This window comes from Trichomycterus rosablanca, chromosome 19 (genome assembly GCF_030014385.1).
Source record: "Trichomycterus rosablanca isolate fTriRos1 chromosome 19, fTriRos1.hap1, whole genome shotgun sequence".
Taxonomy (NCBI): Eukaryota; Metazoa; Chordata; class Actinopteri; order Siluriformes; family Trichomycteridae; genus Trichomycterus; species Trichomycterus rosablanca.
In genome coordinates, this window is record NC_086006.1 from 15,520,693 (window position 1) to 15,535,650 (window position 14,958).

At 41.8% G+C, this 14,958-nt stretch overlaps 1 protein-coding gene across 1 annotated transcript; it reads right to left on the reverse strand.

Annotated features, from left to right (window-relative positions):
* Positions 1 to 7,804: 7,804 nt before the first annotated feature.
* fam217ba (family with sequence similarity 217 member Ba) lies at positions 7,805 to 14,306 on the reverse strand. Its single transcript, XM_063016057.1, has 4 exons — positions 14,132 to 14,306; positions 9,352 to 9,469; positions 9,200 to 9,264; positions 7,805 to 9,101 (listed from the first exon to the last, which is right to left on the reverse strand). Exons 1-4 carry the CDS (start codon positions 14,236 to 14,238, stop codon positions 7,805 to 7,807), a joined length of 1,587 nt encoding a protein of 528 aa, XP_062872127.1. The 5' UTR covers positions 14,239 to 14,306.
* Positions 14,307 to 14,958: the final 652 nt, after the last annotated feature.

Genomic DNA, 14,958 nt, shown 5'->3' on the forward strand with positions numbered 1-14,958 from the left:
ATGCAGCTAAATTTATTGTTGTGTTTATCATACTAGAAATGTTGTTGATATTTAAGATGTTTTACTTCAGTTTTGCATTTAAATACTTAAATTGAATGAAAACTTTACAGCTTTTGCTGCTTCGTTTGTATATTAAGTGTAACAAATAAATTCTTTCGAAATGCATTTAATTTTGAATATACACTGATCAGCCATAACATTAAAACCACCTCCTTGTTTCTACACTCACTGTCAATTTTATCAGCTCCACTTACCATATAGAAGCACTTTGTAGTTCTACAATTACTGACTGAACTCCATCTGTTTTAGCCCCTTTTCATGCTGTTCTTCAATGGTCAGGACTCTCTCAGGACCACTACAGAGCAGATATTATTTAGGAGGTGGATCATTCTCATCATTGCAGTGACACTGACATGGTGGTGGTGTGTTAGTGTGTGTTGTGCTGGTATGAGTGGATAAGAGACAGCAGTGCTGATGGAGTTTTCAATCACCTCACTGTCACTGCTGGACTGAGAATAGTCCACCAAGTCTAGAAGATGACCAACTCAAACAGCAGCAATAGATGAGCGATCCACCACCATGTCAGTGTCACTGCAGTGCTGAGAATCATCCACCACCTAAATAATACCTGCTCTGTGGGGGTCCTGACCATTGAAGAACAGGGTGAAAGCAGGCTAAAAAGTTATGTACAGAAACAAATGGACTACAGTCAGTAATTGTAGAACTACAAAGTGCTTCTATATGGTAAGTGGAGCTGATAAAATGGACAGTGAGTGTAGAAACCAGGAGGTGGTTTTAATGTTATGGCTGATCGGTGTATATTCAAGGTGGGAAAACTTGTGCATGTGTGGCATAAACCAAGAGAACTGTACAGGTCTGCTAGCTCTGTTATACTGTAGGTAAAAGTTTAAACACAGCTTTAAACCTTGCCTCACTTTCAGTGAAAATTGTTTCATGTTCTTCCTTTGTCCCTGTGCATTTTCTCCAGACAGTAACTTGCTACCAGGCACAAGTGAGTGAATGGTTGATGCCCTTGCAATAGATTGGCAAACTCTACAGGATGATGCAGTTAGTGAAAATAAATCAGTGAATTTCTTCCAATCCTGTGGTTTCTTTCAGGATGACAGTACCACTATTCAAGGGCATGAGGAGTCATTCTATAGTTTGATAAGTATTAAAATGAAACATATTTTTATGTTTCGCATAGAATAGAATGAATAGAAAGCCTTTATTTGTCATATATACATAGACAGATGTACAGTACAGCGAAATTCTTTCTTCGCATATCCCAGCTTGTTTGGAAGCTGGGGTCAGAGAGCAGGGTCAGCCACTGTACGGTGCCCCTGGAGCCTTGCTCAAGGGTTCAACAGTGGCTGCATGGCAGAGCTGGGATTCGAACTCTCAACCTTTCAGTTGATAGCCCAAAGTTACCAGATTTGAGTCTAGTTCAATACCTATATGACATTCTTGACCACTATCACTGAAAAACCAACTGAAGGAATATGCTTCCAGTATTTTATAATGAAAGATTTAGTTAAAGACACTTACTGACAGTTTTTCCTTGCCACACATCTGTACGCAAATTTACAGTTGCTACATCTCTCCAGAACATCATAAAAATACACATATTTAATGAACATCTTAAAATAGCAAAGTACACATAGTCCATACAGCTTGCAGGAAACACGTGCTAGACAAAACAGCGAAAACAGATTGCCAGAAAAGCCCTTATAAACAGCACATTACAAAAATACATACAGCATATACAAAAAATATACATTCTTTAATGGAAATAGTGCTGATCAAAACAGACAATAAATGACACATTGCTGGCAACAGGACTGCAAAAATACATATACTTTAAAACACTTAACACTTCACGTCCTAATCAAACCTACAATTTTAATTAATTTTTCAAGTACTAATGTACATAAATGCCTTTTATAAGGAGTAACTTTGCACATTTGATATCTGAATAACCCTCGTTACGACATAAGCAAAACAAAATACATTTCCACACTAGAAATATTTATCATAAAAATAAACTAAAAATCATTTGTTGGTTTTAATGGTACACCTTTGCCCATAATAAAGTATGTGGAGGGGTTGAATACTTTTGATGAGATATGTGATATTGTGTGTGCAAGTATGTATTTGGTGAGGTGTGGAAACTTTTGCTCAGATAACTGAATTTATGTGTGTATAATGTCTCTGTGTTTAACATTATACATGTTATGTACAATGTCATTATGCTTAATTACAGTTTTAGAATAGTTACAACACTATCAATGATTAAGGAATTTAGAATTGTATTCGCCTGTGTGGGTTAACCCAGGTACTCTTTTTTATCCCACCCCCCAATAATACGACATTAGGTTAGGTTCTACTTTAAATTTACTCTACAGTCGACCCTTGAGTTATGAACGGTTTACCATACGAACAAATTTCGAACAAGTTTTCTCCGAGCGTCTCTCTCTCTCTATATATATATATATATATACGTATATATATATATATATATATATATATATATATATATATATATATATATATATATATATATATATATATATATATACAGGGGTTGGACAAAATAACTGAAACACCTGTCATTTTAGTGTGGGAGGTTTCATGGCTAAATTGGACCAGTCTGGTGGCCAATCTTCATTAATTGCACATTGCACCAGTAAGAGCAGAGTGTGAAGGTTCAATTAGCAGGGTAAGAGCACAGTTTTGCTCAAAATATTGCAATGCGCACAACATTATGGGTGACATACCAGAGTTCAAAAGAGGACAAATTGTTGGTGCACGTCTTGCTGGCGCATCTGTGACCAAGACAGCAAGTCTTTGTGATGTATCAAGAGCCACGGTATCCAGGGTAATGTCAGCATACCACCAAGAAGGACAAACCACATCCAACAGGATTAACTGTGGACGCAAGAGGAAGCTGTCTGAAAGGGATGTTCGGGTGCTAACCCGGATTGTATCCAAAAAACATAAAACCACGGCTGCCCAAATCACGGCAGAATTAAATGTGCACCTCAACTCTCCTGTTTCCACCAGAACTGTCCGTCGGGAGCTCCACAGGGTCAATATACACGGCCAGGCTGCTATAGCCAAACCTTTGGTCACTCGTGCCAATGCCAAACGTCGGTTTCAATGGTGCAAGGAGCGCAAATCTTGGGCTGTGGACAATGTGAAACATGTATTGTTCTCTGATGAGTCCACCTTTACTGTTTTCCCCACATCCGGGAGAGTTACGGTGTGGAGAAGCCCCAAAGAAGCGTACCACCCAGACTGTTGCATGCCCAGAGTGAAGCATGGGGGTGGATCAGTGATGGTTTGGGCTGCCATATCATGGCATTCCCTTGGCCCAATACTTGTGCTAGATGGGCGCGTCACTGCCAAGGACTACCGAACCATTCTGGAGGACCATGTGCATCCAATGGCGGTGCCGTGTATCAGGATGACAATGCACCAATACACACAGCAAGACTGGTGAAAGATTGGTTTGATGAACATGAAAGTGAAGTTGAACATCACCCATGGCCTGCACAGTCACCAGATCTAAATATTATTGAGCCACTTTGGGGTGTTTTGGAGAAGCGAGTCAGGAAACGTTTTCCTCCACCAGCATCACGTAGTGACCTGGCCACTATCCTGCAAGAAGAATGGCTTAAAATCCCTCTGACCACTGTGCAGGACTTGTATATGTCATTTCCAAGACGAATTGATGCTGTATTGGCCGCAAAAGGAGGCCCTACACCATACTAATAAATTATTGTGGTCTAAAACCAGGTGTTTCACTTATTTTGTCCAACCCCTGTATATATATATAGTGAGCGAACATTCGGACAGAGGACAGTGTTTTTCCGGTGTTTTCTTTATATTTTGTAAAATTCAATATTAAAATGTCCCCAAAGAAGGTGCAGAGAAAGCGCAGTGTTGAGAAAATGAACAAATCTATTACATTTGTTGTTGTATAATTATTCCTGCCAGTAGCTGTCACTGTGTATCAGACAGCGGGGACAGTGAGTGAGAGAGAAGAAGGAATTCGGCTCAGTAAAGTATTCTTTCTTTCTTGCAGTTACACCTACAAAATACAACACTACTGAAATAAAGAAGGAAATAATAGAGAAATATGAGTTATTGTTGTTTCTGGTAGATACATTTTATTAAAAAAAGTAAATGTATTATGGTGTATGGTACTGCACACGTACTGTACTGAAATGTGTGTTTTTATGTACAGTACAGTACTACTGTGTATTGTTTATTGTTTATTACAGTAATGTCTATTCTATAATTTAAGATTTAAGGGAAAATATACTTGTATTTATAACAAAAAATACCATTTAAGACATTAGAAAGGTTAGGTAAGGGGGTGGTTTGGGAGGTCTGGCATGGATTAATTCTATTTACATTATCTCTTATGGGAAAAATAGGTTCAAATAACGAACATTTTGACTTAAGAACAGCCCTTTGGAACCAATTAAATTCGTAAGTCAAGGGTCTACTGTAATTCTGAGTAGCACCCTGTCTAGAGTGTTTTTCTGTTTTGCGCCTAGTGTTTTTGGGGTTTGCTTTCAACCCATTGCAACCCTGACCAGACTTGCAGGCATGTCATAGCAGACACTGCATCAAACACTATTGTATTGCACTGAATAGTAAAAGGCCAGTCCGGGCGGTTTTGCTAACACTATTGTTCAAAGCCCCTACAAAATGCTTACAGGCATCGGAAATGGACATTAGAGAAAAGATGGAACGTTGTCTAGTCAGATCAATCCCATTTTTATCTAGATTATGTGGTCAGTATGCATTGTAGAACCATTCACCTGTAATCATACAGGACTCAAAGGACCCGCTGTTAACATTGTAGTACCAGATACCACAGGACACCTACAGAGGTCTTGTGATGTCTGTGCATCTGCAGATCAGAGCTATTTATCTTTTGGCTTATCAGTGTATATCTACTTCAAATTGCACCCAATATCATTTACATTTGTACCTGTAAATATGAACCAATAAGCATGTTTGAGAGCAAAAACAACGTATGTCATGTATTGCAATATATAAATAGGAAAAATAACCATACAATATAAATAATCAATAAATAGAATAATAAATAAAGCTTAGTGTCATAATGAAATTTACATGACAAAGAATGTATGAAACAACCCATCAATCACTTAAAAATAGTTTATAGCAAGTACAACCTGAAAGCAAGCAGTTCAACAATTGTAAGCAAAAAACGATCATTTTTCCTCCCTACATCCCACTAAAACTGGTCAGATAAAACATAAAAAGTGTTTTTTGACAATAACTGCACATCTTTGGACAAATAAAGGGTGGTGTCCTTGAAGTTACACTTCATAGAAGGGAACAAGAATGGAACAATGTCCCATAACATTGAGATAATTTTATGTGATTAGCCAAATAACTAAATCTGGATATTTTAAAAGACAAATGCCAAACTTAATGCCAACATAACTCAAGACTAACTCTAAAAAGAAGAGTTATCAGCCATAACATTAAAACTACCTTGTTTCTACACTCACTGTCCATTTTATCAGCTCCACTTACCATATAGAAGCACTTTGTAGTTCTACAATTACTGACTGTAGTCCATCTCTGCACCGTTTCTCTACATACTTTGTTAGCTCCCTTTCATGCTGTTCTTCAATGGTCAGGACTCTGCATCATTCTTAGTACTGCAGTGACACTGACATGGTGGTGGTGTGTTAGTGTGTGTTGTGCTGGTATGAGTGGATCAGACACAGCAGCACTGCTGGAGTTTTTTTTTTAATGCCGTGTCCACTCACTGTCCACTCTATTAGACACTCCTACCTAGTTTGTCCACCTTGTAGATGTAAAGTCAGTAACGATCGCTCATCTATTGCTTCTGTTTGAGTTGGTCATCTTCTAAACCTTCATCAGTGGTCACAGGACGCTGCCCACGGGGCACTGCTGGTATGAGTGGATCAGACACAGCAGCGCTGATGGAATTTTTAAGCACCTCATTGTCACTGCTGGACTGAGAATACTCCACCAACCACAAATATCCAGCCAACAGCGCCCCATGGGCAGCGTCCTGTGAACACTGATGAAGGTCTAGAAGATGACCAACTCAAACAGCAGCAATAGATGAGCGATCGTTTCTCACATCTACAGGTTGGACCAACTAGGTAGGAGTGTCTAATAGAGTGGTCAGTGAGTGGACACGGTATTTAAAAACTCCAGCAGTGCTGCTGTGTCTGATCCACTCATACCAGCACAACACACACTAACACACCACCACCATGTCACTGCAGTGCTGAGGATGATTCACCACCTAAATAATACCTGCTCTGTAGTGGTCCTGTGGGGGTCCTGACCATTGAAGAACAGGGTGAAAGCAGGCTAAAAAAGTATGTAAAGAAACTGTTGGACTACAGTCAATAATTGTAAACTACAAAGTGCTTCTATATGGTAAGTGGAGCTGATAAAATGGACAGTGAGTGTAGAAGCAAGGAGGTGGTTTTAATGTTATGGCTGATCAGCGTATGCTTGCATTGTCAAGCCAACTTCCCGATTTATGAAGGGTTAGAAATTGCATCAAAGGTACATAGGCTGTCGACGAAGGTTGGCCTAGAGCAGGGGTGTTCAAACTTATCTTGTTGGGGCCAGATGTAGAAAGAAATGTATTGACTGGCCACTGACAAAATGTAAAAAAATAATAGTCCTACATGATTATTATAAACAATACGTTTTTTCTATATGAAGTGTAACGTTGGTAATGTTTTGAATTGGGGGGGGGGGGGGGGGGGGGATGAGATGGAGAGCTTTAGATTGGTTATATGTAACAGCGACACCATGTGTTTAAACTAGAAATTTGGGTTTGTTTTTTTTAACCTGTGGGCCAACCTTCATTTAACTTCTGTGTCACCTGGTAACGGACCGCAGTTTGGATACCCTTTGCCTAGAGCAGTGTTTCCCAACCTTTTTGAACCATGGCACATATTTCACATTAGAAAAATCACAAGGCACACCACCAAGAAGTTGTACTGCCCTCTAGTGGAAGAGAATGTAATTGTTCTGTCTGTCACTACACACCGCAGTACCAATTAGGTGAACTTGATCTTCCACGGCACACCTGATGATTTCTCGCGGCACATAACGGCACAGTGGTTGGGAAACACTGGCCTAGAGGAATGGGGTCAAAATACAACTACAGGCGCCCAGGCGGCGCGGCGGGATATTTCGCTAGCACACCGGCACCGACATTCTGAACTCCTCGGTTTGAAACTCGCCATTGCAACCGGTTGGCTGGGCACCATCTAGCAGGCATAATTGGCAGTGCCTGGAGCAGACACGTCTCTGCTAGGGCGGGATGACTGGCCTATGTGGGTAGGGTCTTCAAACCCTGTTTAGCAGATAGAGAGGCGTCTGTGCAGAGGGTATTGGTGAAAAAGGGTTCCGCTAAGGGCTGCACGCGGGTCGGAGGAGGCGTGAGCAGCAATATACCCACCTCGACTGCAATTAGGGATCCCCCAGCAGCAAAGGACAAATTGACTACTCTAACATTGGGAGAAAATGCATAAATTAAAAAACGCTGCAAAGCTACAGTACCATGATAATACCAAAGACTCTCGGTCTTTGGTAATACTGTAATACAAAATATTCAAATAGTTCTACCTTTAATCACATTTCTTATAACTTAAATAAGTCTACTGCAGTGACAGCTTTATAGTTTGTAGAGAAACACTTGGCATGTATGTGCTCAGGCTAAAAAATAAGCTATAACGAACAATACAATATTTTATTGTTATTACTTGGCCAGCTGGACATTTTTTGCCTTTTTGTGTGTCTGTTTTCCTTTATTACTTTCCACAACCACTGTTTTAACCCCATCCCTTTTACCAGTGCTCCCAGTCTGTGTACACTGCTTTTCTTTGCTCTGCTCTAGCCCGCTAACTTCTCGTTTGTTACCAGCAACAATGCGCTTATCGACTGCACTTCTACCTATTAGTGTATCTTTTTGCCTCTCCACTGTAACCTGATCTGCCCCTCCACTGTAACCTTTCCGTGCTGGACCCTGATCTTTACTCTTACCACTTGATTCCTGAGAAACTTTATGCCCATTTCCAGCTGGCTGCATATGTTTTTGTGGAATTCTCGGGCTGACGGGATAATGAGTCTTAACTCGGTTGTCAGCTGAAGCCCGACTTTCACTGCTGCTTCTTTTTTGGGCGATGTTGGGTGGTGCTTTACGCTCTAGCAATGGGCTGAGGCGGGAATGGCGCTGATAGGCATATGAGGAGCAGCTCCCGTTGCACATTGGGTAACGGACCTGACTGTAAAGGCAGCGAGAGAGCCGGCATGATGATGGGCTGCCCAGAGATGAAAGAAGAGTAAAGGGTTGACTCTGGCGCACACTTTTTGGCGAGCTGAGGCGTGTAGGTGGGGCTGTGTGAGGTCTGGAAAAGCTGGCAACTTGCGGACCGTAAAGGGTGCGCCCTCTAGGACAGACATTGGCTGCATTACCCCGGCCGTTCTCTGCCTGAATGGTCTGGATCTGGTGCCACTCGAGCTGCAGGAGGCGTTCCAGGTATTTCTCGAGCTGGCCCACAGGTTTGGGACGTGGTGCACGTTTTCCATCGGTGTTCAAGAAGACGGCAAGTTGTCTTAAGCTCCAGGTGTTAAAAGGTGGAGGCAGGAAGTCAGGGTAGCTGTAGCTTTCACTCCCGGTCTGTCCCGTCCTGGGGCCTGGAATGTGCGGATGTAGGTCCATGGTGTTGACGATTTCTGCCCGGAGATTGAGCTGAGGAGGGGTGCAGGGAGACGGCAACACAGGGAGCCGCTCAGAGTCTGACAGGTCGCTGGCACTGTCAGTGTCATCTTCTCTGTGCTCCAGATGCAGGGCCTTGAGGTCTGGGACGTGCTTGGGAAAGGAAAACTGATGAGGAGCCAGTGGAAGAGATAAAGCACGTCGGCTCTTTTCTCGCATTGCATAGCTTTGCTCAGTGCACAAATGGGACTGATGCTGCACTTTCTGACGTTCCTCCTCCCGGGCTAACGGAAAGTGCCTTGGTTTTGGATGCCTTGTGTCAGCTTCAAACTGTGTGCTTTAGAAATACACAGAACGTTAGAGGTTTAGGGGAATGTAGAAAGGCATAGTAGAGTAAAGCTCTACACTGTTTTTATTAAAAAGAGACAAACTTACTTAAGCATCGTATGTGCACCTGCTGTAGGACTCCTGACAGGCTTTTGTCTGTTTCTGTTTTGGCCCTGTATAGACATTATAAAGAGTTCATAAAATATTATGAAGCTTTTCTTGTGGTAAACATAAAACATCAAGTAAGTTTTTCAACTCACAATTTTAGCCCTGGATAAGGGGTGGATGTCCTGCACTGGAATGACATTCTTTTGCAACGAGCTTGTTTTCTTCTGAGGTTTCTGGTTCTGTTTAACTTTGCTTCCTGTTTTATTGTTGCTGAAAGTACAAATGAAATATATCACAAAGAAATAAGAGTCTACACACAGGATGAGCCAGAACATTAGATGTGCTGGCCTCATCTGATGTACACTATATTGCCAAAAGTATTCACTCACCCATCCAAATCATTGAATTCAGGTGTTCCAATCACTTCCATGGCCACAGGTGTATAAAACCAAGCACCTAGGCATGCAGACTGCTTCTACAAACATTAGTGAAAGAACGGGTCGCTCTCAAAAGCTTAGTGAATTTCAGTGTGGTACCGTGATAGGATGCCACCTGTGCAACAAGTCCAGTCGTGAAATTTCCTCGCTACTAAATATTCCAGTCAACTGTCAGTGGTATTATAACAAAGTGGAAGCGATTGGGAACGACAGCAACGTAAAATGACAGAGCGGGGTCAGCAGATGCTGAGGCTCATAGTGCGCAGAGGTCGCCAACTTTCTGCAGAGTCAATCACTACAGACCTCCAAACTTTGTGGCCTTCAGATGAGCTCAAGAACAGTTTGTAGAGAGCTACATGGAATGGGTTTCCATGGCCGAGCAGCTGCATCCAAGCCTTACATCACCAAGCGCAATGCAAAGCGTCAAATGCAGTGGTGTAAAGAACGCCGCCACTAGACTCCAGAGCAGTGGAGACGTGTTCTCTGGAGTGACGAATCACGCTTCTCCATTTGGCAGTATGATGGATGAGTCTGGGTTTGGTGGTTGCCAGGAGAACGATACTTGTCTGACTGCATCGTGCCAAGTGTAAAGTTTGGTGGAGGGGGGATTATGGTGTGGGGTTGTTTTTCAGGAGTTGGGCTCGGCCCCTTAGTTCCAGTGAAAGGAACTCTTAATGCTTCAGCATACCAAGAGATTTTGGACAATTTCATGCTCCCAACTTTGTGGGAACAGTTTGGGGATGGCTGCTTCCTGTTCCAACATGACTGCGCACCAGTGCACAAAGCAAGCTCCACAAAGACATGGATGAGCGAGTTTGGTGTGGAAGAACTTGACTGGCCTCAACCTGATAGAACCTTTGGGATGAATTAGAGCGGAGACTGAGAGTCAGGCCTTCTCATCCGACATCAGTGTCTGACCTCACAAATGCGCTTCTGGAAGAATGGTCAAAAATTCCCATAAAGACACTCCTAAACCTTGTGGAAAGCCTTCCCAGAAGAGTTGAAGCTGTTATAGCTGCAAAGGGTGGGTCGACATCATATTAAACCCTATGGATTAAGAATGGGATGTCACTCAAGTTCATATGCGTGTGAAGGCAGACGAGCAAATACTTTTGGCAATATAGTGTATGTTAAATGTTGGGCTGATGATGTTAAGTAACTCATAGTTCACATGTTAAATGCAGAAGATACTGGCAGGTATAAAGACCAGACTTTGATCTTCAACACAGCATAAAACCCTTCTGCATATAGAGTGCCAATGATAAATCCTGTTTTTCCAAGATTTTGGAATCTTGGAAACGTGCATCATTTACCTAGCAAAGAGATGGCACAGGTTGCACTGTAGGATGATCCACTTTGCAAAGTACAGACCTTAAAGGACCTACTAGTAATGCCCTGGTACCAGATACCAAAGGACTCCTTCAGATGTCTTCTGTCTATGTTCATGTCTCAATAACTAAAAGTTGTCTCGACAGCATATTATGCCTAGTTCACACTACACGATTTTTGCCCTGATTTTCGCTCGGCGACTGGTCTGCCAAACTCTGCTTTCAATCGCTATTGTGAACTGCTTAACAACTCGATCCAACAACCAACGAGAATGCAAGATACGGGGTGAGGGGAAACGCATGGGAGGAGTTGTAAAAAGATGGGACAGGGGCATAATATAGTTTATATCAGGATACATCGGCACACACGCAAGTTTTACAGTATTTCTGACCTTATCGTTCTCTACAAAACATAACACCAACGTTGCATTGCAAAAATATTTATTAACCTCCAACTCACTATAGAACAATCCATTTTTGGACGTGGTATCATTCAACCTTTCGTCACTTCTCACGTTTGTTTTCGTGACAAAACGTAGTTTGGGAGACCAGAGAAGCTCGCCTGCGATTCCAGTTGGTGATAGATTGTGTAGTGTGAAACCACCTATCACCGATCAGTCGTGTGGTGTGAAAGCCACACCGACTTGAAAGACTCCCGATTACAAGAGATCGAGTCTTGTAGTGTGAACTGTACAGTGACCTGACGACTTGGAAAGTCATGTAGTGTGAACTTGGCATTAGGGATATTAGGTAGGTGGTCTTAATTCTATGCACAAAAGCCTCAAAGTTCTCGGAGCCCTACTTAATCTCAGATGGTGCAAAAGACAGTAGAAATGTGACCTGTGGACAGATGAGTCCACAGTTCAGCTTATTTTTGAGACAAAATGGACATTAAAACTGCTTTGCCAAGGATGAAAAGGATCATCAGAGAAATTTCATGGTACGGGGGGGTGCATCAGTTCCCATGGTATGGGAGACTTGCATATGTAAAAGGCATATCTTTGGATTTTAGAAACATATGCTGCCATCAAGGTGATGTCTTTTCCTGAGAAGTCAATGATTATTTCAGCAAAATAATGCCACGTCTTATTCTGTTTGCACTACACCGTAGACGGTGTATGTGCTTGATTGGCCTGCCTGCAGTCCAGATCTGTCTCTTGTTAAAAATGTATGATGCAGCATTTAGTGAAGAATCAGACGACAGCGACCAAGAACTATTGAGCAGCTGAAGTCTTATATCAAGTAAGAATGGACAAAAACTCCACTTGCAAACAACAATTGGTGTCCTCAGTTCCCAAACCGTTAAAAGGAGGGGTAATGGAACACGGGTAAACACACCTCTTTCCCAACTTGCAGGCATTAAATTCTACAGGGTGTCCCTAAAGTCTGGACACATAGGAAATATCACTAACTAACTATATGTTTACTAAAATACACACACATACATATTGCATCACAAATAGTGGAAAACACAATGAAGATGTTATTAATTGATTATTCTAATGAAATAAAATTTTAAATTATTGAAATGTATTGTAAAAATCTTTTCTTATGAATAAATATTCAACAGAATTAACTAATCACAGATTCTTCTTATTACTGTGTTTTACAAAAAGTCACTTTTCTAGAAATAAGGTTTGTACAAAGTGTATTGATATTTACTAGCAAAAAGACTCATGCTTAAATACTATTCTAAAGCTACACTGGCAACATCTAATCAAGCATTCTATTGCAAAAACTCAAAGCAGACATAGCTACTGAGAAAACAGAATAAAAAAAAAAAAACAAGCTGTGCTGGCTTAGTTATATTTCTCTACTAGTAATGTTATACACACTGATCAGGCATAACATTATGACCACCTTCCTAATATTGTGTTGGTCCCCCTTTTGCTGCCAAAACAGCCCTGACATATCGAGGCATTGACTCCACTAGACCCCTGAAGATGTGGTGTGGTATCTGGCACCAAGATGCAGCAGATCCTTTAACTCCTGTAAGTTGTGAGGTGGGGCCTCCATGGATCGGACTTGTTTGTCCAGCACATCCCACAGATGCTCAATTGGATTGAGATCTGGGAAATTTGGAAGCCAAATCATCACCTCAAAGTAACATCCACATGGATGGCAGGACCCAAAGCTTCCCAGCAGAACATTGCCCAAAGCATCAAACTGCCTCCGTCGGCTTGCCTTCTTTCCATAGTACACCCTGGTGCCATGTGTTCCCCAGGTAAGCGACGCACACGCACCCGACCATCCACGTGATGTAAAAAAAAAAAAACGTGATTCATCAGACCAGGCCACCTTCTTACATTGCTCTGTGGTCCAGTTCCGATGCTCACATGCCCATTGTTGGCGCTTTCGGCGGTGGACAGGGGTCGGCATGGGCACCCTGACTGGTCTGTGGCTACACAGCCCCATACACAACAAACTGTGATGCACTGTGTATTCTGACACCTTTCTATCAGAACCAGCATTAACTTCTTCAGCAATTTGAGCTACAGTAGCTCGTCTGTTGGATCGGACCACACGGGCCAGCCTTCGCTCCCCACGTGCATCAGTGAGCCCGTCGCAGGTTTACCTCTTTTGATAGATACTGACCACTGCAGACCGGGAACACTCCACAAGAGCTGCAGTTTTGGAGATGATCTGACCCAGTCGTCTAGCCATCACAATTTGGCCCTTGTCAGACTCACTCAAATCCTTACGCTTGTCCATTTTTCCTGCTTCTAACACATCAACTTTGAGGATAAACTATTCACTTGCTGCCTAATATATCCCACCCACTAACAGGTGCCGTGATGAAGAGATAATCAGTGTTATTCACTTCACCTGTCCGTGGTTATAATGTTATGCCTGGTCGGTGTACATTTACTGCTTATTAAAAAATATGCCAGACTACCCTGCTAAATGGCTGATATATGTAGTCCACCTTCTAATCACTAGAGCAAAGATTCTACTCCTTGAACCTTTAATAATCACATTGATATAGATGGCAGGCTGCACCACCTGTCATTCTGGAGCTCTGGGATGCAAAAATGTGCAAAATTATAGATAAAGGAGAAAAAAGGAGACTTATAAGGCTTACTTTATATAATTAAAATTGGACACAAATGTATATATGATAACGACTCATTTTTCTCAATTAATTTGAGCCTAATAAACATACTTACCTGGTAACGACGGCAGTATTTTCTGCATTTTTCACTTTAACCTTTTCTTTGACTTGCACCTTCTTCAGGATAGTCGATTCTGTCCCTTCTTGCAGAATGGGTCCCATTGCCACTGGCACATCCAGTTTGCCTTAACTGCTATTTTCTGGGGCAACAGAAGTGCCATTTACAGAATTCAAATCTGTCTTCCCAAATAAATCGCTCCATTGCAGAATATCACCACAATGTGATCATTTCTTCACCTAGCACAATTATAACCTTAAGCAAAAATAACAGTTTGTATATATATATATTACTTTAAATGTCGTTCTCGTTCTTATGTGCTAAATTAAAAATTAGGCGATATGATCAGCTGAGATTGAAACCCGTTCAGATTGTTTTGGATCAGGCTTGTTTACCTGCTGCATCAATGTCCAGAGCTGCGTGAACGCATTGCATGCCGAGAAATGTAGTTCGTTTTGAATAGAAGCCGAGCGGAAGCCTTTTTTGCCACATAACTTGTCGGTTATTTATACAGTGAATACAATCAGCAATTCGCCTAACATGCCATTCTTGAACATCTATTGGATTTGAGGAAATGGTTAGAAATGCTACGTAGTTATTCATACAGTAGACTGCATTACCCAGAATGCAGTGGTATGGCCGTCACGCCTCCGTGTGTACGTGTCTGAACACTTGTGCTGGCTTTGCGTAGTTTGCGTGATCTATGTTTTATGCTTTCAGTATAGCTTATACCATATGACCTATATATAGTTTTATACAGAATGTGGTAATTACGATGACTAAGATGATCACTCGAGGAAGATCTGCCTTGCCATCAAGTGCCA